The sequence below is a fragment of the Amblyomma americanum genome, chromosome 1 (assembly GCF_052857255.1).
Source record: "Amblyomma americanum isolate KBUSLIRL-KWMA chromosome 1, ASM5285725v1, whole genome shotgun sequence".
Lineage (NCBI taxonomy): Eukaryota > Metazoa > Arthropoda > Arachnida > Ixodida > Ixodidae > Amblyomma > Amblyomma americanum.
The window spans coordinates 210,689,116-210,712,241 of NC_135497.1; the positions used below are offsets into that span (position 1 = coordinate 210,689,116).

Sequence of the window (23,126 nt, forward strand, 5' to 3'; positions counted from 1 at the left end):
CTTGCATTAGATAACTCAGGTGCTGAAAATGTGCCCTACAACCACAGCCATTTCTTAATGATGGGGAAAGAGGGGGGTGTAAAGGGGGGGGGGGGGGCGGGACGCACCGCAGAGAGGAAACCTATAAGAACAGAAAATGTAGAGCTCTGTGCGGACGTAATAATAAAATTGTTTTTTTATTATTTTCATTGCAACTCGTCAATGTTTATATTTCACGTTGTGTCCAAATTAGCTCTTGTATTAAAGATTTCCGTTCCGTCTTTGCTATGCCTCACCAGTTTCCCAGGCCAAACCGCACAAGCATATGAAGGCACTGATAGGCCTTATTTGAATTGAAGAAGGACGTTCCGGCGAGCTAGTTGGTTCATAATGAAGCGAACGAGTACAAACAGCGCGAACAAGACGGGACGCAAGGAACACGCTTTGTCTCACCATTTGTGTCTTACGTCCCGTCTTGTTCGCGCAGTTTGTACTCGTTCGCATGAATTGATAATTGATTAAAGTGCTATAGAATCTGTCGTTATTATTTCTACTATTAATTATAATAAGAACAGTAAAAAACCAATGTTCCTAGTAGCTTCACAGAGGAACTCATACTCAACGTCTCACTAAGGCCTGCAACGCGAATAGAACGACGGCTTGGTAAAAAGAAACACACTCTTACAAACCCCGTTGATTCCGCATTCTGACTTCGAATGCCGCCTCCACTGGCCTCCTTTCTTCCGCGCCAGCGCTCTTCCGATATCCGACTTCGCCGAAGATCTCAAAAAGGGGCCTGCCGTCACCGCTGAGTACGGCCTCAAAACTAAGGCCCGTCCAGATATTGAAAACGCCGCGGGAAGACCCCGCGGGCAAGCACCTTGAGGGCGATAATTCTAGAAGCCTACGAGCGAATTAACGGTCACCGGAGGGAACGAAGGAGAAGTGGAAAGGGGATAACGGGACTTCGCGAGCCCCCGCGCTTCCCGCAGCTCACGGAGGAAGGGAGGTAAGGTGGCCTAATTTCTTCACATTTGGCCACATTTGCGCGATATTTCTCAATTTCACGCCTGGCGCGCACGACCGAAATGGGCGGCGTCGCGCGGGTCGGATATCGGACGAGCTCGACGGGCGCTGTGGCTCGGCTGCGCTTCCAAGTAATTTCGCGCCGCCTGAGTGGCACACCTGAAGAGGGCGCTGCGGAGAAGCCCGCCTGTAGGGCGACGCCGCGCGGGTAATGGATTATTTGGGGCATTAAGCGATTGATCTCTTGCTACTCAGCGCCGCATGTTTCCGGGGGGGGGGGGGGGGGGGGGGATATGCAATGCTTTTTTCTGGACACAGGCGGCAGAGGAGCGGCGCTTTTGCTGAATGCAGAGGTGCCGCAATGTGCGCTTGAACGACATGTCTCGGAGAGATGCGAGACAAGTGCGGTGTAAACCGTTTCGTGCTAGGGACAGGAGGTGTTTTCAAACGGCACAGGATTTCGTCAACTCTAACAGCCTGCCAAATGAAAGGAGGTTAGCTTCACCGCTTCAAATCGCCAAGTTTCGATGGGTACGTCATTGGAGCATACATGGAGGAGTTTTGTGTCGTGCAGGTCTTTCCGATTCGTCACTTTGCTTAATATCAACTCCTGAAAACAAACGACAACCGGAATGGAACAAGAGGCGCGGCTAGTCGCTTTATTTTTCTTTCTTATTGGATTCTACATGTCTGTCTTGTTCCTACAAGGCATACGACCAGAAATGTGCCGAGGCGCTTTCGTTACGACTTGACTCTAAGGTCAACCAAGGCCGATATAGAAACCACCTTGCTCGGGCGTGCGCGCTTAGAATAATAATTAACCTGTCAATTTATTTTCTTTTTAATTTAAAGCGAGGGAGTGATGCCCAGAAAAATTGCGCGGCACTATCGGCAGTGAAATGTTCATGTCAAACCTAACGAAAGTTTTCGTAGCCTTCGGTTTTTGTGAGTGCGTGTTTGCTTTACTCGTCACACTTTCTTTTAACGCAACAGCGTAGACAAATGCAAGGAATGGTCAAGGTAATTGTTCTTTATATACTATAACGTCATATGAAATCGATTTCAACTTAAGAGCGCCTGAAGGCATTTCAGCTGGCATACTATTAAAGCGCTCATCTGCTTAGCACAGCAGTCGGCGAAAGGACTACGTAGCGGCGGCATTTTTTTTTTCTTGTACATGGAGCAAATATCCAGCGTACACTCATTGTAGCAGTAAGCCAGTTATTAGGCAGTGTTGCTGGCTGCAGCCGACAATTTCTTGTTGCGGCTAATTACAACCAAATTCCCAGCGATGCCTCGACGACCATGCCGCACGGAATCCATGGTCGCGAGATATCGTAGCGTAGATTTCACCTAATGGAGTCCGCATTTATATAATGGCGAAGTTCTAAAACGCCTGTGTTGATAGGTTACTGTGATGTCTGGCATGATTAGCCGGTCGGTCTTTACTATACATTGAGTCAAGGTTACAGCAGAGGTGTTTCTTTGAGACGTAAGGAGTCGCGCTGATCATCACTTCGATAGAGGCTGTACACGCAAAGCGGCGCCCGTTTAAACGCTGCAGTCGGCCCTGGGGGGGAAAACAAAACCCAGCGTGGCGTTTCCTGCGCTCACGAACGTGTCCTGCTTGGGCGAATTTGCCACCGCACATTCTTGAAGGGGTGCGTGCTGCCCTTGGCAAGTAACTTCGATGCCACAGCTGAGCCGTGGCTGCAGTAAGTTGTGGGATAATATGGCCGCCAGGGTTAACGGGTTTGCTTTTCAAGTAATGAATAAATAGATAACTTCACTCGACAAAGTTTATTGCGAAAGGATCTCAGAAAATGCTGCAAAGAGAGTGGCTTGAAATAGAGAAAAATAACTGGGCATGTGGCATACATCGGCAGTTCATGGCAAATATAGACGGTAAAGAGTATCCCACAACATTGTACAAGAAAACGCAAAAAAATTAAGCATTCATTTGTAAGTACTGAAACTTTGAAGAAAAGAATGAAATGATAAACATGCGCACTCTTAGGCATAGCTACTATGACTTGGTCACGCGGTTGAAGTTTTGGTAGAGATGTTATTAATTTCTCGGCTTCTGGGAGGATGGAATTTCATGTGCCGCAATTGAGAGCAGGTACTGAAGTATCAGATCTGCTTCGAAAATTGAGCATGTAAGGAGATGATTTCTAGAGTGGGCAGGTAAACGAACTTAAGCAGTGAGATGAATTGCGTTTTCATGAAGAATGAAAACTTTTCTGAAATAATTTTATGCTCTCATTGCCCAAGCTAAGCGACAAAAGTTTAGGAAATTATTGAACAACGGAGGATAATGTCAATTTTTTAATTGAGGGGAAAGTCATTTATTGTTTCAAAATATATATGTAGATTATGGCGATATAGGCAACAAATGGTTCCTTCCACATCATGCATGCTTGAAAAAGAAGCAGCTTTGAAATTTTCGAAAATGCCATTTTCGTTGCCCCAACACAGCAACGAATTATGGGAGCGCACACTCCTACGAAGAGCGCGCGTGTCACGTGCTCTCTTCGGGTTAAAGCGGCGAGCGGGCAGGCAACGCGTGACAAGCGCGCCGCTGTGTGACGCGCGTTCGCGGGCTTAGCTCCGTGTGCAGACCCAGAATTCCTTGCCCTGCAGTAGGGACGATAATAGCTCGTTTTCGAAAATCTAACAATTGATATGTGCACTACTTTCGCTGGGCTCAATAAAGGAGGAGCGTAAATGCAGTTGAAAATTTTGATATTTAATATTAGTATTTAACCAGCCTTTTATTTAACCTGTCTTAGCTGTACTCTCATGCACACTACCGCTGGCAATGTTATGCCGAAGAAAGCGCTCTTCTAACTCAAAAGGCGTATTTTTTTAAATTTCCTGCCGTTTTAGGTGGAACACTTCATTTAGTTCACATTATCAGCGACTTTCAACAAGTTCTTCATATATATACGCAGAAAAAAAAAGAACGGCTCCAGTCGGCTCCGTCGGGAAACTTCCCATTTAGCTTCCGACAAAATCCTTCCTCACTTATTTTGATTATCGCGTTTTTCTCTCGCCCATCGGCGCTCCATGCAGCGTGTGCTCATTACAGGTAGCACCCTTAACTTACGCGGGTCCGTAAACGCGTCAACGCGGTGGTTAATTGCGAGGATACGAGCGCTTGCCCTATTAGCCAGCTTGCCCGTGCCTATACTCACCATGTTGAGGAAGGACTGCCAGTTGTTGACGTGAAGAAGCACCATCCACCAGCTGTTGTTGCAGTTCAAGTCGTTCTGTCCCAGCACCTCGAAGAATGCCGGCCCACGCACGCACATGCTCATCACGTAGCCCCAGCCCACCATGAACATCACAGGCACCGTCAGCCTGCAAACACGCGGCGCCCCCGTCAGACCCATACCCCATGCAGGTGCTGCTCTTCGGAGTAAGCGGCAGACCTTTCCGAAAGGTGCCACGCCACTTCAGGTGCGACGGAAACACGCGCAGACTATCGAGCACTCCCATGTTCCGGTCGTGGGCCAAGCGGTCTCGGAACTTTCGGAAATCGTCGTTGACGAACAGGCGGCGTTGCTGTGTTCCGCGTCGGAAAGGCACGCACGCACAAATTACAGCAGCTCAGACTGCGATAACAGGCTCCGCATGATAGCCGACGGTTTATTTGGACAACTGAAACAAATGCTTCCGATTCACGCATAACTTCGTCCGGCGCACAGGAAGCTCTCTTAAGGCTGCACGCTGACTACTTTTAAGACTGCACCCCAGCAACTGCAGCATGGCTCACGTGAATACGAGTGAAAAGAAGGAAACTCAAGTGCTTACGTATACGTGAGAGTTACTTGACTGACGTTGTACACCGTCTACCGGAACAAACCGACACTGACAGCAGCGGAGACATAAACGCAGCGCCAGCGGGTTAGTGGTTCAGCTGCGCCGGCGCCAATAAATATGCAGCACTAATTCCAATCGGTGAAAACAGTGCGTCCAGCGCAGACGTAATACCAGGAGCTGACCAAAGGGCCAGAATTTTGCGACCCACCCGCTAGCGACGCACGGCGCGCTGGTCCTGTTATTTGGGCCCAATTTCTTTCCTAGACAACGCGACGTAGTCGCTAGGCCAGGTGACAACCTGACCTGTGTTGTGCCCCGGGGACACTGCGCAGGAAGTGAGGGCCGAAAGAGCTTTTGACCGCTGCAGTAACAGCGGCTCAGTGCCCCAGGGTGGTACTGGCCAGCACCGGTGATATCGGCGCTTTCTCTGAAGCCTGATCGCAAATGCGCCGTTTCGGGTTTTGTGTTACTTTTTTTCTTTCGTTCCACTCTTATCATTACATAGAGAATTGTGGACAGCATAGCCCTTATGCTTCACTAACGCTAAATACATGACCAGCGTCGTGCAGTCGCTACCGTGAGCTCTGCTTGGCACAACCAAATTCACTATAAGGGCCTCTCAAAGGAGAGGCAACATATTCGTTTACTTCAGCGTTCAGGAAATGCGGTGACGCTCTCATTTAATAATCTTCTTGTTTGTTACCTGTAGCGTTTTATAGAAAGATTAATTCATATGCAATAAAAAATACTAAAACGTCTCCTCGTTACATTCTGTGTTGTAAACATGTCCAGGAGTACACACAAGCATAGGAATGCTTGCATTTCCGCACCTCATCTTAATGTTTCCTTTTCTTTTTACATTAGTTCAGAGGAGGGGAAAAGTAGTCGTGCAAGGAAAAAAATAGAAAAAAACCTAGTGATTAGTATTTTGCTCCAACCTCCGTCACAATTTCCGCTGCTTCCCTGCAAGCCAGTTGACGTATGCAATGTTTGTCTTTCGGCCAATTTTTTTTTGTTGTTGTCTTCACTGTTTTTTTGGGCATCCAAGTTCATCTTGCACTTTTTTCCTTTGGCTTCGCCATTCAAGGTACAAAATACCACCCAATCCGAGAGTACTCTATTTTCTTCTCTTCTGCTTTAATTTAAGCACCAAGGGGCGCATTCGCCATTCGCATTCGCTCCTCAAAGAAGAGCCCCCCCCCCAAGAAAAAAAAGGGAAAAAAACCTAAGTGCGCCATTGCAACCACTTACAACGGCAAATATGGCAGCACTGTCGCGGTTCGATTGCCGCGGCTTACGAAAATCACGACGCGTGTCAGGAAAGTACTGCTTTGCAGGAGCTGTTGACATGTTACGTAACGATTTCCAAGAAGAGAAGATGCTCATAACCGTCACAAGGAATGCAGTCTAAGAAATCTAACCCCAAGGATTCGCGTGTTGCTCTCCCATCGCCGTAAACTGCAGCGCTGCACTCCATCGAGGGCGCCCAAGAAAAAGAGCTTATCCCACGAACACGTCCCCCAATCAATTTGCGTTCGATACCGATCACGGAAGCGGGGAGAAGGCTGTAGAGGGGAGGGCGGCCTTGTCGGACGTGTAACGCCGCTATCGCCAGCCGGCTCACAAGCGGGAACAGGTACCCTTTCGCCGGCGCCTGTGTCGCGTTGCGTGCTGGGAAGGAGGACGTTGTTAATCGGTTACAGTTGCCTCCAAAACCGGGCCTCACGCCTCGGTGCGCGGACTCAGTGGCCGTGAGCGATACCTCACCACCTCCCCCTTTTCCATCCCACGTGCACTTATACAGACCTGAGATCTTTATCCACACCCTTATAATTGACGTCAGCAGAGGGAAAATGCAGATTACCTCAGCAAGATAAGAGATTAGGAGGCAACGCCGTGGCCGGCCCCACTGCTACATCGACGTTATAACATGACCGTGACGCTGTACAGCCTCAGTACGAAATGAATTGTCGAGGTTATTGTCCCATCAACAAACCTATTCCTTCCGTGAAGCCGAATAGCAGCAATAGCTGCGGAAAGCCGTGCGCTAGCAGGCTGGGGAAAAAATAGCAACAAGCAGAACAGAACGTGAAGAAAGGAGGCGGGCCGGCGACTTAGCGTGTTTGAAAACGAAGAATTCGATTGCACCTTGGCTCATAGCATATGCACCCTTGACGTGCGCGTTGCACTGCTTCTACTTAACGCTTATCGCCCGTTTATTTCACCACGTAACGAGCTTTAGTGAAAGTTGCGGTTTGCATCGTGGTGGCTAATAAAGGAAAACTGCGCGCCTTGTAACCGACCTGCCCGATAGTTTACACTAGCACCTGAAGGTGCGCATACGATAAGCGCGGGAGTCATTGGCTCAAGGAATAGATAAAGCGATTTGCTTCCTTTTGACGGCAAATAATCGGTTATGGAAGAAGGGTTGACTATCGAATTATGCTAAAGGAACGAATGTCCTCTATTATCTCTGTTGAGATCTTGAAGTAGGAGTCTCAAGTCTCAGCCCGTCTCAAGTGAGGACTAGGCCTTCACTTCTACTCCGATTATGGCGACACATAATCGTCCTTACAGCCTTCGCCCTTCTCAAGTTTCTGCTTATACAGAGGGCCCATGGCTTCGACAAACCGCCAGTGGAAGTATGATTACCTCCAGCGAAATAAAGGCACAGAATATATAGGGCAGATTCATCTTTAAGCAGCGCGAAACACAGGACGTAGAGGAAGAAACACGAGACGACACGAGCGCTTTTTCCTCTACTTCCTGTGTTTCGCGCTGCTTAAAGATGAATCTATTCCAACTCGCCCAGTTTTCTGTTCTCATATAGGGCAGAACTTGGTTCGAAATCTAGAAGCTCTATTCCCTCTCCCGTTGGTCTAGGGAGCGCCGCGGAAGAGCCGCGAATGCCTCCCTCGGAAGACTACGAGTGATTACGAGACCTCAGCGCCAGTCACGTGGGCATTCGCAGGATGATGCAGTCCCCGTGAGAGCGTAGACCTAGCGGACAGTTTCTGGCAGCTTGCTGCCGTGGTGGAATATGTTTCGTTCTCCTGCGTCGAAACTTGAGAGCAATAGCGTGATGCTTAGCTGCACTTACAAACTTTCTGAATTATAGAATGGCAAGTCCGAACTGTGAATTTACAGTGGTGCATTTTCCTTACATCCAGCCGTTTTACGCTTCAGTACTGTCACCAGCCATCGCCTTACCGATGCCCATTGTCTATATGATAAAAACGAAAGCGGTTTCTCCAACCTCCTCTTGCTTTTAACCTAGACGCCACTCTCCCCATTTTCACTCTCGGCGACGAGTTTTCAAGTTGCTCATAACTCTCTTGCTTGAATGTTGGGTATATTTACGAATTTCGCGCTCACAGCCGCTTAGCGATTACCGCAACGCTCAAGCCGGTGCCCCTGAGCCTGCACCACGACGCTTTAGTTCTACAGCAAGTATTGAACAGTTAAACGATGACACAAAGACGCTGCCGTCCAGAAATTCTTGCAGACGCCATCAGTTATATCCCAGGACCACGTTAGACCTCAAAATGCGGCTTTCTTAATTAGGCCTTTTTTGTATTATTTTTGTTGACTAGCTGCTTTTGAAATGCTGCGACAACACGCATCTGCTTAGTGTCCTTCTGAATGGAAGCTGAAACGAAAGCTTTGCACCTCGTGAGCTTCGTATTGTGGTCGTGGAGCCGCCCTTGAGCAGAGTTCGCGAGAGGAGTTCAGTGACCCCAGCCAGCGAAGGAGCTTTTCGACCTAAGCACGAGACGCCGAAAGGGGCAGCGGGGGCGTGACTTGGCGGGTATAACATGATCGAGCCGCCATCAAGCGCGGGCGAAAGGGCAGGCTCAGCGATCGGTGGCTGCGGCAGCAGGTCGTTGTGCACGCACGGCTGCCCGCGGGACACGGCGCCGGTGCGCGCATCTATACACATACGGCCCCCTCGAATGTCAGCCGAGGCGCCTCACAAAGGAGGTGACCGCACAGTCCTCCTCTCCAGCTGGCTTATCTCGCTGCTCTGCCAGAGCGAAAATGGCCGGCGCGTCCCGCCCACTGCCTTTGTTCGTTTGCAACGGAAGTCGTAGCCTACATGCGCCGCGAACATAAGTCGTACAAGGATCGGCTATCATTGGCAGCCGGAAACGGTGATTTACCGCATGCGACTCGGTGCTCGCTCTGCATAGCGCATGAATGAGACTGCCAACAGCTCCACTCTGGCGCCGTTCTTCAAACATGTAGGAGTTCCGAATTTGCGGCCGCCGAAACCGCCGGGTTCCTTGAGCGGATGCACGCCCTTCTGCATATCCGCGAAGTTATGACTGAAGGTGTCGATCCAGTCGGTATGCTGTGCTTGTTCGACGAGTGTGCGCTAATAGAGAGGAAAGCGTGAAGACCAGCCCTGTTGCTCCACGCCTGCATCGAAGAGCCCTCACAAATGACGTTCGGAGCTCCATTTGCTTTATGTTTAAACCCACAGACGCTGAAGCCCTCATGGCGTCGCCCTGCTTTCGCAGCCGGCTTTTTTTTTTCTTTCGAATGGGAGGGAAAAGGCGTAATTTTTTGTTTGTTTCTTTTCCCTCCTTTGGAATCGCTTCAATCGGGAACCAGAAGTTCGTCCAACTACTGATATTTAGGTCACTTGGCAGCACAACAAGATTCTTACCCTGATACGCGTCTCAGGTACGTCAGGGTACCATTGGAAACAACTCTCCTGTATTTAACGGTGGTTAACAGCATTAAAGAACTTGATAGAAAATTACACCATTCATTTGTCTGAGCGATTTTCTAGCTTTCAAAAGTTAAGTTGCGTAAACGTGCAATCGTGCAAAGCTGTGTTGTGCCGGAGTAAATAAACAGCGTCGTTTATTTAAATAACGCCCTGGCAAGAAGATACAAACCTCTGAATAAAAAAGCACAGAACGTTTTGTAGTTTAGGTAATCTCCCGACTTTAAAGAAGCACAATCTTAGTTTTTAAGCTCTGAACCGTCAAACTTCTATCCTGGTTCCCAATTCTTTCCTTCCATTATTCTCCAATTCTTGGGTACAATTGAACACAGAAGCTGAATATACCACATCCAACTATAAGGTAGCACCATTGGTTGGAGGGCCTCTTTTGAGAGGCATCTGCCCCTTCGTTCTTGAGTAGCACCCGACCACATCGATTCATAGCCTAAAAATGAAAAGTCGATTTTTCCTTGTACAAGGACACATTAAAAGTTGCGTTTCCTGACAACAAACCACAGCAAAACGTAGCCAGAGACTTCACACAGGGAGCTGTTTTCTCTTCTTTTTTATGGGAATGCAAAACGTGTCCCCCGGTAGTGTGCTCCTATCGGACCTTATCATCGCACAGCGGCGTGACCTAAATGTGGGTCGCAGCCGCCACGGCCGCCTCAAATGTAGGCGAATGCAGCTGGCAAGGACAGTGCTCCCGATAAGACCTAGAAGTCTTCATCCTCGGCAGCGATCTGGCCTTAGTTTCAGGATAGGTGATTGTTTAGAGGCAATCCGATCAGAGTTATATAACCGAAGGTCTCGCCGCCGAGAATAGTTGTTATGCTGGATACAGCCAAAGCGATTGGCCAGCATTAGAACTGCAGCTTGTTTGCACAAGTTCGAACCTAGATCCGAAGGAAAAAAAAAAGACGGTTGCACAACAGCCCGGAGCCGCTTCCTATTTTACCTTCCTAACGTCTCGGCTCTTTGCTTGGCGTCAGCGAGCTCTCGCTATTTCTGAACATGTTTTCATGCGCGTGCGTGCTTGTGTGCGTGTGTATACCTGCCCACTGCTAAGCCTAGATAGCTCATCAAGGTCTCGCCGAGCACGCACCTAGGGCGGCACCAGTCAGCTTTAACAAAATTGAATTTCCTGTTTAAACAGGACGCAGGAAGGCGCTGCGTCACGGCTTGCTCTGTTTCTGCGCGTGCGTTTCCACACCCTCCGTGCTCTCTTCGCTCCACAAACAACGGCAGAACCGGGCTGTTGAGTCGAAAGAGGAGCTTAACCGCCGGTGCTCTGTCAGCCTCGTTAAAAATGCAGCGGCTGAAACTGAGAAAGAAAGCGTTATGCGCGCAATGCCTCAAGCGCACTGTGCGCTCCTAACCAAATGAAGTCGTGTCTCTTACCGTGCAAGCAGAGGGAAAAGAATGAACGTAATTTGGACCGGGAAATTAACTCAAGGGGGCGCCAGAGCCGCCCTTTCTCCCGCGAAGAAAAGTCACCAGGCACTTAGACCCTGCTTAGTTCGCTAATTTTCCAGTTGTAACTAGGAAGGCTTATTAAGTTGCAGTCCCCTCTATACGCAGGCTTTCAACAAAATAACTGTTTCAGATCAAGTGCGCCTTGCCGAGTGTGCAGGAACTCCCATGGCTCCGGTTCGTAGGGGCACAGCCCCAGGCTGTGCCCCTTGTCCTCGCGCAAGTGTACAACCTTATTTTCGATCGTAGTACTTTCCCGCAGAACATGCGGAGAACTAAGGCTGTTCTATTTCTCAATGGCGGAGATATAAATCTTTAATTGAACTACACACCACTATCAACTATTCCTATCTTATCTAAATGCACTGACAAACTAATAAACCTTACAATGACAGTATTCTGTGAAAAGGATGATATTATAACGAATAGCCCTTTTTTTTCAAATACTGGGATGGTTCACTGCATCAGCATTACCAACCCAAATATAGCGCATCTTAGACAGGTTCGAAAGAAGGTAATAACTCTTGCCATATTTACCGGGTCCTCAAAGGCATCATTCTATCACAATAACCATGACATACTACTAAAGAACTTGAAATTCACGGGTTTATGGGTGTATTTTTACACTTAGCTGTGAGCTATCTCAGGCATCGAAACGTAAAAGGAACAGTGAATGACTTTGCTTCGCCTGTTAAAAAAATGAAATGCAGTGTGTCACAAGCTTGTATTTTAGAGCATCTGCTATTTAGTATACTCGTAAATGATGAACTAAATATCGACGATCATGCCAAGTTTATTATATATACTTTTTACATAGTCAGACACTGTCGATTTGGTCCACTACGCTGGTGTAGCTTTAGGTGCCCTTCGTAACTGGAGTCTTAGATATTCATTACTAATTAATACCACTAAAACAAAAGCCGTTCTTTTCAGGCAGAAAAAAACAGACAGTTACTGACTGTGTAACGCTCATAATGGCCAATTGTTCTATAGAAATATTACTGCCTGTCAAGAGCCTTGGTATCATTTTCGATGAAAATTTATCATGGACCAACCACGTCAATGCGGTTGCTAGAAAATCTTCTCGCATTACTGGTATTCTTACAAAGCTACTATCTTTCTTGATTACCCGAATTACATTACTAATTTATAGCTTTCTTTTCATGTCATGATTTCACACTGTCATTTTATTTGCGGTAACGGTACAATAATTAATATTAACAAGCTTTTTCTATTGCAGAAAAAAGCTGTTCGTGCTATTGCAAAATGGACAATACAACTCTCACACTACACCACTTTTTACACTTTAACAAGTTCGTTCAGTTCATTCTTGTGTCATGGCACTTTATTAAAACGTTATGCCGGGACTAAAAAAATCGCTAACTTTTATCAGGAACTCTCGGACTTGAGGAGAAATGTTAAAGCTAACACGCGGCATTGTGAAAATCAGCACGTTCCTCGTGGGCGTACAAATTGCTGTGATGATGGATTTTTACGGCTCAAGGGCATCTGTACTTTTCTTCTACTCAAGGTGTGGTCAACGACTCATTACCCAAGCATTTTACCCTAAGTAATCCGAGTAGCACACCGGGGGAAAGCTTGTGCCCATTGTACAACCGGTGGGCCCCCGGCGGCACTGCGGATCGAACCCCGCACCTCACGCATGCGAGGCGGGTAGTCAGACTACTAGGCCACCGCTGCGGTTCAGGCGTACAAATTATTAAAACATTTTTACGTTATACATTACCTGCTGTACTTAATATCACTTTTTAACGAAGTGTGATTGTATTCAAAAACAGAAATAACAAATTATACCTGGTTCAGTGTATTCGCTTATTTGAGTGTTAGTAGGTATTTTTTTTGTTTTCGTCATGCCATATTTGAACGAATACAATTTTGTTTGCTATAACTGAAAGTGCTCTGTGCATTGCATGGCTTCGATGTATTTTTCGACCATTAGGTGTGCTTACGATAGTTATAATTGAAGAACTGATGTATTAGTATCGACGCCAATAATTTTCAGTCTGTTGCCGAAGTAATATCTTCATGTATTTCCTTTTCGGACTGTATGCTCAGGTTTTGGTGGTACGGAGACCCTTGTCAAGGCCATTTCTGAGGCGTTTTGCCTGCGCCCCAAATATGATGTATGCATGCATGTACAGCCTTTGCCAACTGTATGGTTTGCTTTTCATTCGAATAGTAGAGGCCTTACGGCTTCCCTAAAGATCAAAAAGTTCTTGGAAGGTTAGGTCAAAGGTTCTCCTTACCTTACAGAGATTTAGAGCTTGAGGGCTGGCATAATAACTTCAGTATACGACTGAGGACCACAGTCTAGCCTGGTTACATTTGGCAGACTGTATGTATGTATGTATGTATGTATGTATGTATGTATGTATGTATGTATGTATGTATGTATGTATGTATGTATGTATGTATGTATGTATGTATGTATGTATGTATGTATGCATGCATGCATGCATGCATGCATGCATGCATGTATGTATGTATGTATGTATGTATGTATGTATGTATGTATGTATGTATGTATGTATGTATGTATGTATGTATGTATGTATGTATGTATGTATGTATGTATGTATGTATGTATGTATGTATGTGTGTACGTATGTATGTATGTATGTATGTATGTATGTATGTATGTATGTATGTATGTATGTATGTATGTATGTATGTATGTATGTATGTATGTATGTATGTATGTATGTATGTATGTATGTATGTATGTATGTATGTATGTGCTGATGTCGAATAAACTTGATTGACTAACTGATTGATTGTTTGTTGACGGCCAGTTAACTAAAGTCTTAGAAAAATTACAATAACTTCTTGCCAGCTTCACTTCACATAAACTGCTGAAGCTTCATAAATTAACCACAGCGTGGATGCCGAGTTCAAAAACGACGCTTTCGAGCCTTTAGGGAATCCGGACAATTTAATTTTTTTCTGATTTCGGGAGCTGTTGATCACACATAAGTTGGTTCAAAGATTGTGCTCTTACCGAATGTAGCGACGAATCAGCATGATCCACAGCACAATGAGGTAATTGCCCTTTAGGTTCTTCATTCTTTTCAACACGTTGAAGGACAGGAGGAATCCGCTGCACAAGAGGCACGTGAAAGAAAAGCTCTAAAACCGGTAACGACATATATGTAATGAACTGTGATGTTAGTTCCAGATGCTTTGTTAATAAACTATTCAACGTCATTTTGTTACCAAGTCAATTATTCGTAAAATACATTAACATAATCAGCCTTGTTCTCCTTTACCGTCATCGCAGTTACGGTGGCCTTTTCTTTTCCGCCGTCTAACGTCTAGTTGGCTCCGCCCTGCAGTTTTTAAATATTGTGGTGGGCCGTGTGTACGCAACCGAAGTGCACTGCTGCTACTGCGGGCAAACTACAGTGACAAAAGTCAAAAACTATTCCTGCAACCTACGTTTAGACCTTTTCAGTAGTCTGAAGTGCGTAAAAACAAACTGCGGGAAGCCGTGCCGCAAATACAAGTTGTACCATAACTCTAGTTTCTCGGTGCCCTGTCGCATCCCTGAGGTATCTGCAACACTTTAATCTACGTCAAGGGAATAGCACAAGCAAAATGCACTTCTCTGCGGACAAAACTGTAGATACGTAATGCACGCCTAAGCGCGTATTACGTGGCAAACCCTCTTTTGCGGCCACTCCTCCTCACCCATCCCCCCTCTACGCAGCTTCCACAGCTCATGAAAAGCAGCCGGAGTGTCAGCCATGTGATGCCACGCTTTCCTTCGCTTTTCCTCTTTTTGGCATTATATCCCATATCTGCCAAGAAAAATGAGTGGCTATGATTGCTCACCCAATGAAGAAGAATGTTGCGATGCTGGCGAAGGCATTTCCGATAAGAGTGAAGAAGAGCTCCTCTGTAGCATCAATCACCTTGAAGTAGCTTCCTGCACAAGTACGAAAAAAAAACGGTGGCACATTTATTCCTGGCTGTACCAACAGTCGCGCCATCTGTTGAGACGTCAGCGTGACATGTGAGTGACAGTCCTCGTTCGGTAACGCTGTAGGTATCGCTGGCCAAGAAACCTCGCAAGTAATGACCGCGGGAGTACACCCTGAGTCTTACTCATGCGGTGACCTCCATCGTTACCTCTCTAAATATTATTATAGCTAGCACAAACGGAACAATGGGCTGGAGACAAGCCTCAGTGCGCTAACCGATGTTTCGACAAGAAGACAAACCCTTCTCGTGTCAAAACCCTGGTTAGCGGACCGAGGCGTCCCTGTCGCCCCTTGTTCATTTTTCGCGGCCAAGAAGTCGATCTTCCCTGCCTTCTGTCTGCCGTAATCATAGTTATTGTCATTTGAGTGCATAGTCTGCACGTAAACAAAATCTAGGCCGCGTCTACATTGTACATCTCAGCCAAATATTCCGGACAACAAATTGGGTGGCTGTCATTTAAAGCTGGAAATTGTAGGTGTTCGTAGATATGCGACCAAAAGTCGGCTTGCTTACGGACAGCGCTGATGTCCACGATGAAGTACGTGTGTCCGAGAATGACCCACGTTGTGCTGAGTACCTTGATTCCGGCAAAACTGGCCAAGATCTGGTTGTCCGAACCCTCTTTAAAGTTGCAGTTGAGCAGCTTTCTTGTGTTTATTGTCGCAGAAAAGGCCATGAGGTACTTCCACGGAGAATCTGCGTGGATCGTTGAATTTCACTCATGAACCCGTGAGAAATCATTCAGTCGATGTGAATAACACGTTGGGCGGAAATATGCTTTATTGCATCTTTTCCAGATAAACTATTTGCTTTGTGAAGATCTGCTTCTACCACGTTCACTATTTCCACAAGAAACAAGTTTTCTGCACTTAGAAATTCGGTAGAGGTTGCGACAACACATCAGTTGGCAACTATAGTTCAGAAATTTCGCGCAATTATTACCTACATTAATTCCAGTTCCAATCCTTCTGTACTGTAAGCACTGGCGATCAATAAATGATATGGAGATAAATATTTGCTATTCAACTACAATTACAACACTTTTTCACTACCGTAGCTGCCGCAAAGGAAGTTGCCTTCAGAAGAACTCTATTTGTTACGTCGCGCGAAGATGACAAAAAGTATCGCAGTCAACAATCTTCGATACCGACCTTCCGAACGAGCACGGCTGTCTTTTTTCAGGAACAGGTCGAGGCCAGAGGACACCACCAGCAGGAAGGCGAGCACAGACACTAGAGACCTGCACGTAACATGTTGGCCAGACCCAGCACTTTCATACAGCCGGACGCTTCACGAGTCATGCAGTTATTGGAGCCTTCACCATCGGCCGTTAGCGCAATTGAAAAAGATGATTGACTTGCAAAGGCGCGTCACACATCTCTACTTATGAGCTTTAATCAAGCAAGGCGTTCTGTTTTGGAACAGTTAGAACAAAGTTCCGCGTATTACGTTATCGTAGAAGAAAGAACATTCATTGATTTTATTGCGCGGCATTCTACAGCTTTAGTAGATTTAGCAACGGAACCATAGGAGGAGGAAGTACACGGGACAGCGCTCTCTTGTGTGCTTCCGCCTCTTGTGTTGCTTTTTTGTTGCTCGTTCTATTATATTTGATTCACACCAACTCGTCCTCATGGTAACCCTCTTGTAGGTGCAATTCTTGGCCTCATTTCGACACTTAAGGTACAATCACGCAGCGAGTTAAATTAAACCAGCTGTGGAATGCAAAACGCCCAACTGGTGAGAAAAACTACTGGAGCCCGCCAGGAGACACGGATCACTGCCAAAGACTTTGTCGTTGCTAACACGACGCCTATGCAACGGAAGAAGCAAAATGATGGTCAGCAAAAGGCAACGTACATCGTCTGGGGACATTTCACTAGTTCCGTAGGGTATGTTTCACATGTGACAAGAGAGCTCTATGTGAAGAACGAAGGCTGACACGAAGTAGCAAAAAAAAATTTTTTTTTTTTGGGGGGGGGGGGGGGGGGGCGCTTACGCTTCGCCTTTAAGAGCAGAACGCGATCACATTATCTAGTCCCGTTCGCATCGCCCAGTCAACACTCATACAAAGAACTATGCCCTCATTAACATACTCATAAATGCTCATGCGGGCATCAGCACATATCTTCATAAGACAGTTCACCAAGTCAAAAACCACAACGCATTCACAAGGTCCACCTTTATTCAGCTTGAACCAACGAGGCCTCGTGTTGGTTTGATACTGTTTTCCTAATTGTTTGTACTAGTTCACGTACATGGAACATTGAATCACTGTAATAAATACCACGGTAAACTGTTACGTCTCACACGCCTCGTAGAACGAAAGTCCTGGGTTCAATTCTGACTGAAACCCAAAATAACCCAGTTTTCTTTTGAGCTCAATTACTTTCCTTTGGTTGCTTGAACGTTTATGAGAAATTTGGCGGCAATCCGAACATTCTCTGGTCTAAATTTTAATAATTATCTCTTTCCATCTGGATATTTCGGTCACGATCAACGTCGCCGCCGTCGACGCAGGCTTTTCTGCGACACGGGACCCTTAACGTTATCGCGTTAAAAGCGCATAGACGCTGCGTTCGTCCCACGTACCTCCACGTCTGCCACTTATCTTTTATCGCTTGTGTTTGCAAGCTCAAGCGACCAGCTTCATATTCTCTTCCTTTCGTGGGCCCTTACACCTAAGCAGCTCCGCCGAACATTCTTATTCCTCCTGACTACGCAGTCATAGCAACTCGTGACTGAAGCGCTAAGCGCTCGTCGTCATAGAAAATTACTCTCAAAATATATTGTTTCCATTTCTCTGAGAACATTTTCAAAACGCAGAATAAAAAATCCTCACCGGAAACGTCCGTGTATTTACTTTGTTATATGTGGTTATGTCATGCTGCGAAAAGAAAAATAGGAAACCCGAGAAGGTACATGATTTACCTTCCTGCTCCTGTCATGTTACATTTCACAAGACTATCCACCGTTAAGCTCTTGCGCAGATACAGGGTTGTCTTAAGCGTGGAAATTTTACTATAGCTGGGCTAGCCCCATGACTCTGTGTCGAAATCATTTGTCAGTTAAAATACCGAAGTTTCCGCCAATGCACTTGCCCCACAACTTCATAAAGCCCTTCTTTTTGCACGATTTACCCCTCTGGGAAAGGACATAAATAATACAAAATTTGCACTTTTCTTCGTTTCTTTTTTATTCAGTGGTGCAGCATTTGTCCAAAATTCCCAAGCTACCGAGCAAAGTAATGCGCCGTGCGGTGCGGATCGTTTTGATTTACCAGCGATCCAAATTCATCGAGGGTGAGGGAGACTTCAACCCTGACTCCTACGCAGCATAATTAAGAGCGCCACTGCACGGCCCAACAGTTAACATGGTGGTTTGTGTACGTTTGACAAATGTTGTGCATACGTGAATCTCGCTGCTGATAACACCTAATTGATCCGCAGGCCAAAGTGAGAAACCGGCTCCCAAGGTGTATATTAGTCACAGCATCACGCATCAGAGTTGCGTGGAAATCGTGATTGCAGGACATGGTTCTGCCCCAAAACAAATGGCAGCCGTCACGCGTCGTAGCAAGGTGAGCACCGAGTGCACGGCCCTTCGAACAAAAATATTGGCTAGCGGTAGCCACCGTAAACTACAGGCGAGAGATAAGAGAGACCACAACCCTTTTTTCCGAGACGGCGGACAACAGGAACAGCCCCTTATCTGTGATGTGCAGGCTGTCAAGGACAGCCGGTTGGTTATTGGGCAACGACCGCGCTAATGCCAGCCAGCGTTCTCGGTCATTGCCATGCCGGGGGTGCTGAGCGTTTTTTGGCACCCCGGCGTCTTGGCACAGCAATGCGGACGCCTGAATGTGGGTCATGAACTCACTCGAACGCAAAGATGTTATCGTTCAAGAGCAGAAACTCAGGGAGCACTGAGTTCTCGCACAGGCGGAAGAGGTGCGACAAGCGAAGTGGCTGTGCAACTAAAAGAACAAGGTCGGTTCGCTTTTGGCAAGGGGTTATATTAGAGGGTGATCAAGTGCACTGCGTAGCTGCTCAGTGATCGTAGATTGCGCGCTTTAAAATAAGTTTTATTTATGCATTTTAGAGAGGGGTACTGAACCACGCACAACGCTGTCTTAGGGGATATTATTATGCGGTTGGGAAGACATCCAGTGGAATGATAGCGGCATTTTTTACCTGAGAATCGAGCTAATTTGGCTGACATGAGCTAGATAATACCCGCGGGGGTACACCTAAACAGTACTTGAAGTTGATATCTCGGCATACATCTCAAGCCAGCGGTTTGCGTTGACGAACTTTAAAAAGAGCGTACGAATTCTGATTGGCTTGCTTCAATTTTGTGCTGGGAACGCACACCGTGTAGGGAATAATAATTATGAAAAAGCAGCTGCTGTTCCATATAACCTCTGCGTGACGGCATGTTCTGATTTCATTGACGGCAGTTGCGTAGATATTATAATGTTACCAAAATTATTATTCTGGGTAGCTAAGAATGCGTTGCTTGCTGAATGATTTGCAATAACGGCCTATGCCTGCTGTTGACCGTGCGCATAAACTGCATAATCCGGTGCAGCTTCAATACAGTAAAAAAATAAAGAGGTTTGGGGAGCTTTGCCGAGTGAACAGCTGCGCTTATTCAACAAGCACCGTGCGCTCAGCATGCGCTCATAAGAGCTTGGAAACAGGAGTTGCACAGCACGAGCGAGAACCAGAGTTAACAGCACTTAACGGGGTTCCCGGTTTAAATATCCGCCTCTGTCGCTATAGTCCAGCTCTCTCTGTACGAAGACAGAGGAAGGAGGAAAAGTGTGTGGTTACTCGCAGAAGAAAGTCACACGCGGTCAAACTATTCCCCATTTGGTGACTGAGAGAACAAGGAAAAAATGGGAGCGGTCAGTACCTCCTCATCTTCTGCCGAGTTTCTCTCGTCCACGTGGAAAATAGATATTTCGCAAATAAATCTTAATTTTGTCGAAACAAAAAAAAACAATCTGTTCAGTTAAAGTACCTTAAAACTACTATTGAGGTCTCGGGTCTGCTTTTATTATTATTATTCTGAAAGGATTAACTTCAGAACGCGAAGAATAAACTTGGCCGCTTCAAAGCGTTCAGGTTCTATTCGCTGCAAACTCTACTCTGCCCCTTTGGATGAAAGAAAGGACCTTCTCCTATCAGTACTCTGTACTTTTCTGCAGATAAAGTGTGCGACGTTGAATGGGACAATCTATATTAACAAAAGCATGTGGCTCAGTTAACGTGTGGCCGAGGGCAGTTGGCGATCGCAGAGACTTAACGTAGTCTGTGTGATCCTCGTGAGGAAAGATATGAGAGCCCAGATGTCACTAGTGGAGCAAACAAGCGTCCTCGTTAGCATAACGAATGGTTAACAAAAATTTCCCTTGTGGTTGCACGTGCATTCAAAGTGATGGCTAAGTGATGGCTTCATTACTTACACCATGCCAATTCGTATCGGGTTCCATCCTCTTTCTTCGTTCAGAATAGAGTCGCAGCCGGAGACGTGGTGCTTAAAACCGTACGGGTCGAGTGCTATGTGGAGTAAGAAAGGAAGCATTTATGCAGAATATTCATCGCACAAGCAAAATGAGGAGCATTTCACTATAGGAAAAATCCGCAGCATTATTTTATGTGCAGGCGAAAAAGGTGGAAACCCCGAAATCTTTTTTTTTCTTTCTTGAAATTTATTTTTCTTCAAATAAGTAGGCTACAGAGCATGCCATTGATTATTTTATGTGATGACATTTCTTGCCACCATTTTTTTCACTTGTGTACTTCTTACTAGCGCCGTGTGTCTTATACAAAATAGAGAGGTAGTGAAACATGCCTTGAAGATTGCAAAGCGTAAGGGTATGCTCTACTTACTGAGACTGATCATGCGTCGTACGTCATCGATTGTGCAAAGCTGCGGCAGGCACAGGCCTAACCTTTGACCCTTGAAATAACTGCGTGCGTCTGATGAGAAAAAGTCTGGCGACCGTCGTCCCTGTAATGAGAGAGAACAAAGGCCGAGATGCAAGTACTGCTAAGCACATAACCACAGTGCACTCAGCTTATACGCGCCATTCGCTGTGTGTCTTCCACTCGGAGAAAAGAACTTTTGCTCGTCTCTGTAGGTTAGGAAAAAGGTACGCAAAGACTGCCGAGAAAGAGAAAAAGAAGGAGGTGGCTGCATTGCAAAGCGCGTGCAATTACAAAAAAAAAACTAATCTAATTCAATCTCTACCTGCAGGAAAGCAGTTGTGGTCTTCCTAGATGTCCTTGCTGTAATCTAAAGCGAATATTTTCAGAAAAATAACGGAGGTAATCGCGTCATCTGTTATGGATGCGTCACCAAAGAAGTCAATATCTGAGTGGCTGCAAAAGGAAGGAAAACGCTTAGTAAGGCCTTTGAAACGTTTTGCACAGCGAAAGCCCCGTTTCGGATGGTACAAACGAATGCTTTATTTACACTGCCCGGCAGGCGTTTAAAGAGGGAGAGGAGGAACCATTACCGCGATGATTTATCAATAGGTTCGACGCAAAGCACATCGGTGCCATTGACGCGCGAACAAACTCCATAGGACCTTTTCCTGGATCACGTATTTCACGGGCCGTTCACTGCGCCCATTTGTCTGGCATCAATGACCATTAGGCAAGAACGCCGCGAGCGTTATAGGAACTAGTCCTCTGCTTACAACATGAAGCTGCTAGATGGTTAACAGTTTTCATAGTGTGTTTAGAACTTGTCCCTCTTTTATTCTCAATAGATTTATTTGCTAATTTGAACAACCGTCTCCATCACTGTTTCAAGTCCAGGGTATTGCCGTTGGGCGTTGATGCGGGGCTTTTGTACTAGCACCCCTGGGGCTACACACCTCCGCATAAATGAACAACATGGTGTTCCCAGACCTCCGGAGATTCATACCGGTAGGGATACTGCAAATCATACCACTTCAGTCCCAGCAGTAACGTAGGAGGCTTGGAAACTTATGACGAACGTAGTGCCTTAACCAGAGGTGTCACGGGGTTCCACTGAGCGCCTTATTTTCAAAGTGCATGCTTGATTAACTTAACCAAGCTTTCATCAATCCCCGTATTTGTGCCTGATGCCAAGGATTCTACTTAAAAAAAAACTGAAGCCGCCGTATGCCATGGAAGCACAGCAATTTCCTCGCCATCTGGGACGTAGTCTGATTTGACACGTCATCTTACGGTACATGCAGTTATGTTGCGGTAGCAGTCTTGTATCCCTCTTGGAAGGTGTCTGTACACGGCACGAATCGTGGTGAGCTACAGTTGTCTGAAATTGCTGTTTCTCTTTGACGGTCTATTATGCAGAGTCTATTCCTGCTTAGAGTAGTGTGCGACATTTACGATGCATTTACTAGCGTATGCTGCCCCCTTTTACGTCCCTTCTAATGAGATTTAGCGTTCGTTTCCACTGCAGAGGGGAGCGAAATGAGCCTCCGCAGCAGCGCGTGGGTGGGCTCACCAAAAAGTAGCCGTCCTTCTGCATCCTCTGCGCCGATTTGCGAGCGAAGCCCAGGGGAAGAGTCATGAAGAGCGTGCAGTACTGGCCATAGATGGCTGCGTCCCCGTTCGAAGGCTGGTGGTGCACATCTAGGCACTCCTCGTAGTCTCCGTACGATCCCGTCGCACCGTTCAGTGTTCCCGAGGCGGGCCTGGCGTTGGCGTCCAGCACTGCAAGACGGGAAAGCACTGGCAGCGAACCTAAAGGTCGCCCATTCCGAACAAGCATAAGCCACTTTTAAGGCGGTCCAGCGCTGTCTCAAAAAGAAATATATCCTGCTGAGCTTCTCACCGAGGCTGCTGTGGCGAAATCTGTTTAAACCAGGTCGTATCTAAGATGAACCTGTTGCCGCATAAGCGTCATCTTCCGGCAAGGTTTGAAGATGAATTCTTAATTGACGTTGAAAGCATGAAGTGTGGCTCAGATTGGCATGCTCAAAAAGAATTTCTTCCGTGAAACTCGCGAGAGAAGAACTTGCAGATTTGGCGCAATTGAGAGTAAGGCCAGAAGATTAAATTTCAGTAGGGAGATGTTCATCGATCTA

The 23,126-nt window shown here is 46.4% G+C and overlaps 1 protein-coding gene across 1 annotated transcript in view; it reads right to left on the reverse strand.

Moving 5' to 3' along the window:
* LOC144115641 (nose resistant to fluoxetine protein 6-like) overlaps positions 1-23,126 on the reverse strand; it is a 41,309-nt gene that overhangs the window by 13,813 nt on the left and 4,370 nt on the right. Inside the window, exons 2-9 of the mRNA XM_077650076.1 lie at positions 22,544-22,752; positions 20,935-21,055; positions 20,508-20,601; positions 16,189-16,277; positions 15,551-15,733; positions 14,888-14,981; positions 14,055-14,153; positions 4,033-4,368 (exon numbers count right to left, since the gene is read on the reverse strand). Coding sequence (XP_077506202.1) covers positions 4,033-4,368; positions 14,055-14,153; positions 14,888-14,981; positions 15,551-15,733; positions 16,189-16,277; positions 20,508-20,601; positions 20,935-21,055; positions 22,544-22,752 — 1,225 coding nt within the window. The remainder of the gene's footprint in view (positions 1-4,032; positions 4,369-14,054; positions 14,154-14,887; positions 14,982-15,550; positions 15,734-16,188; positions 16,278-20,507; positions 20,602-20,934; positions 21,056-22,543; positions 22,753-23,126) is intronic.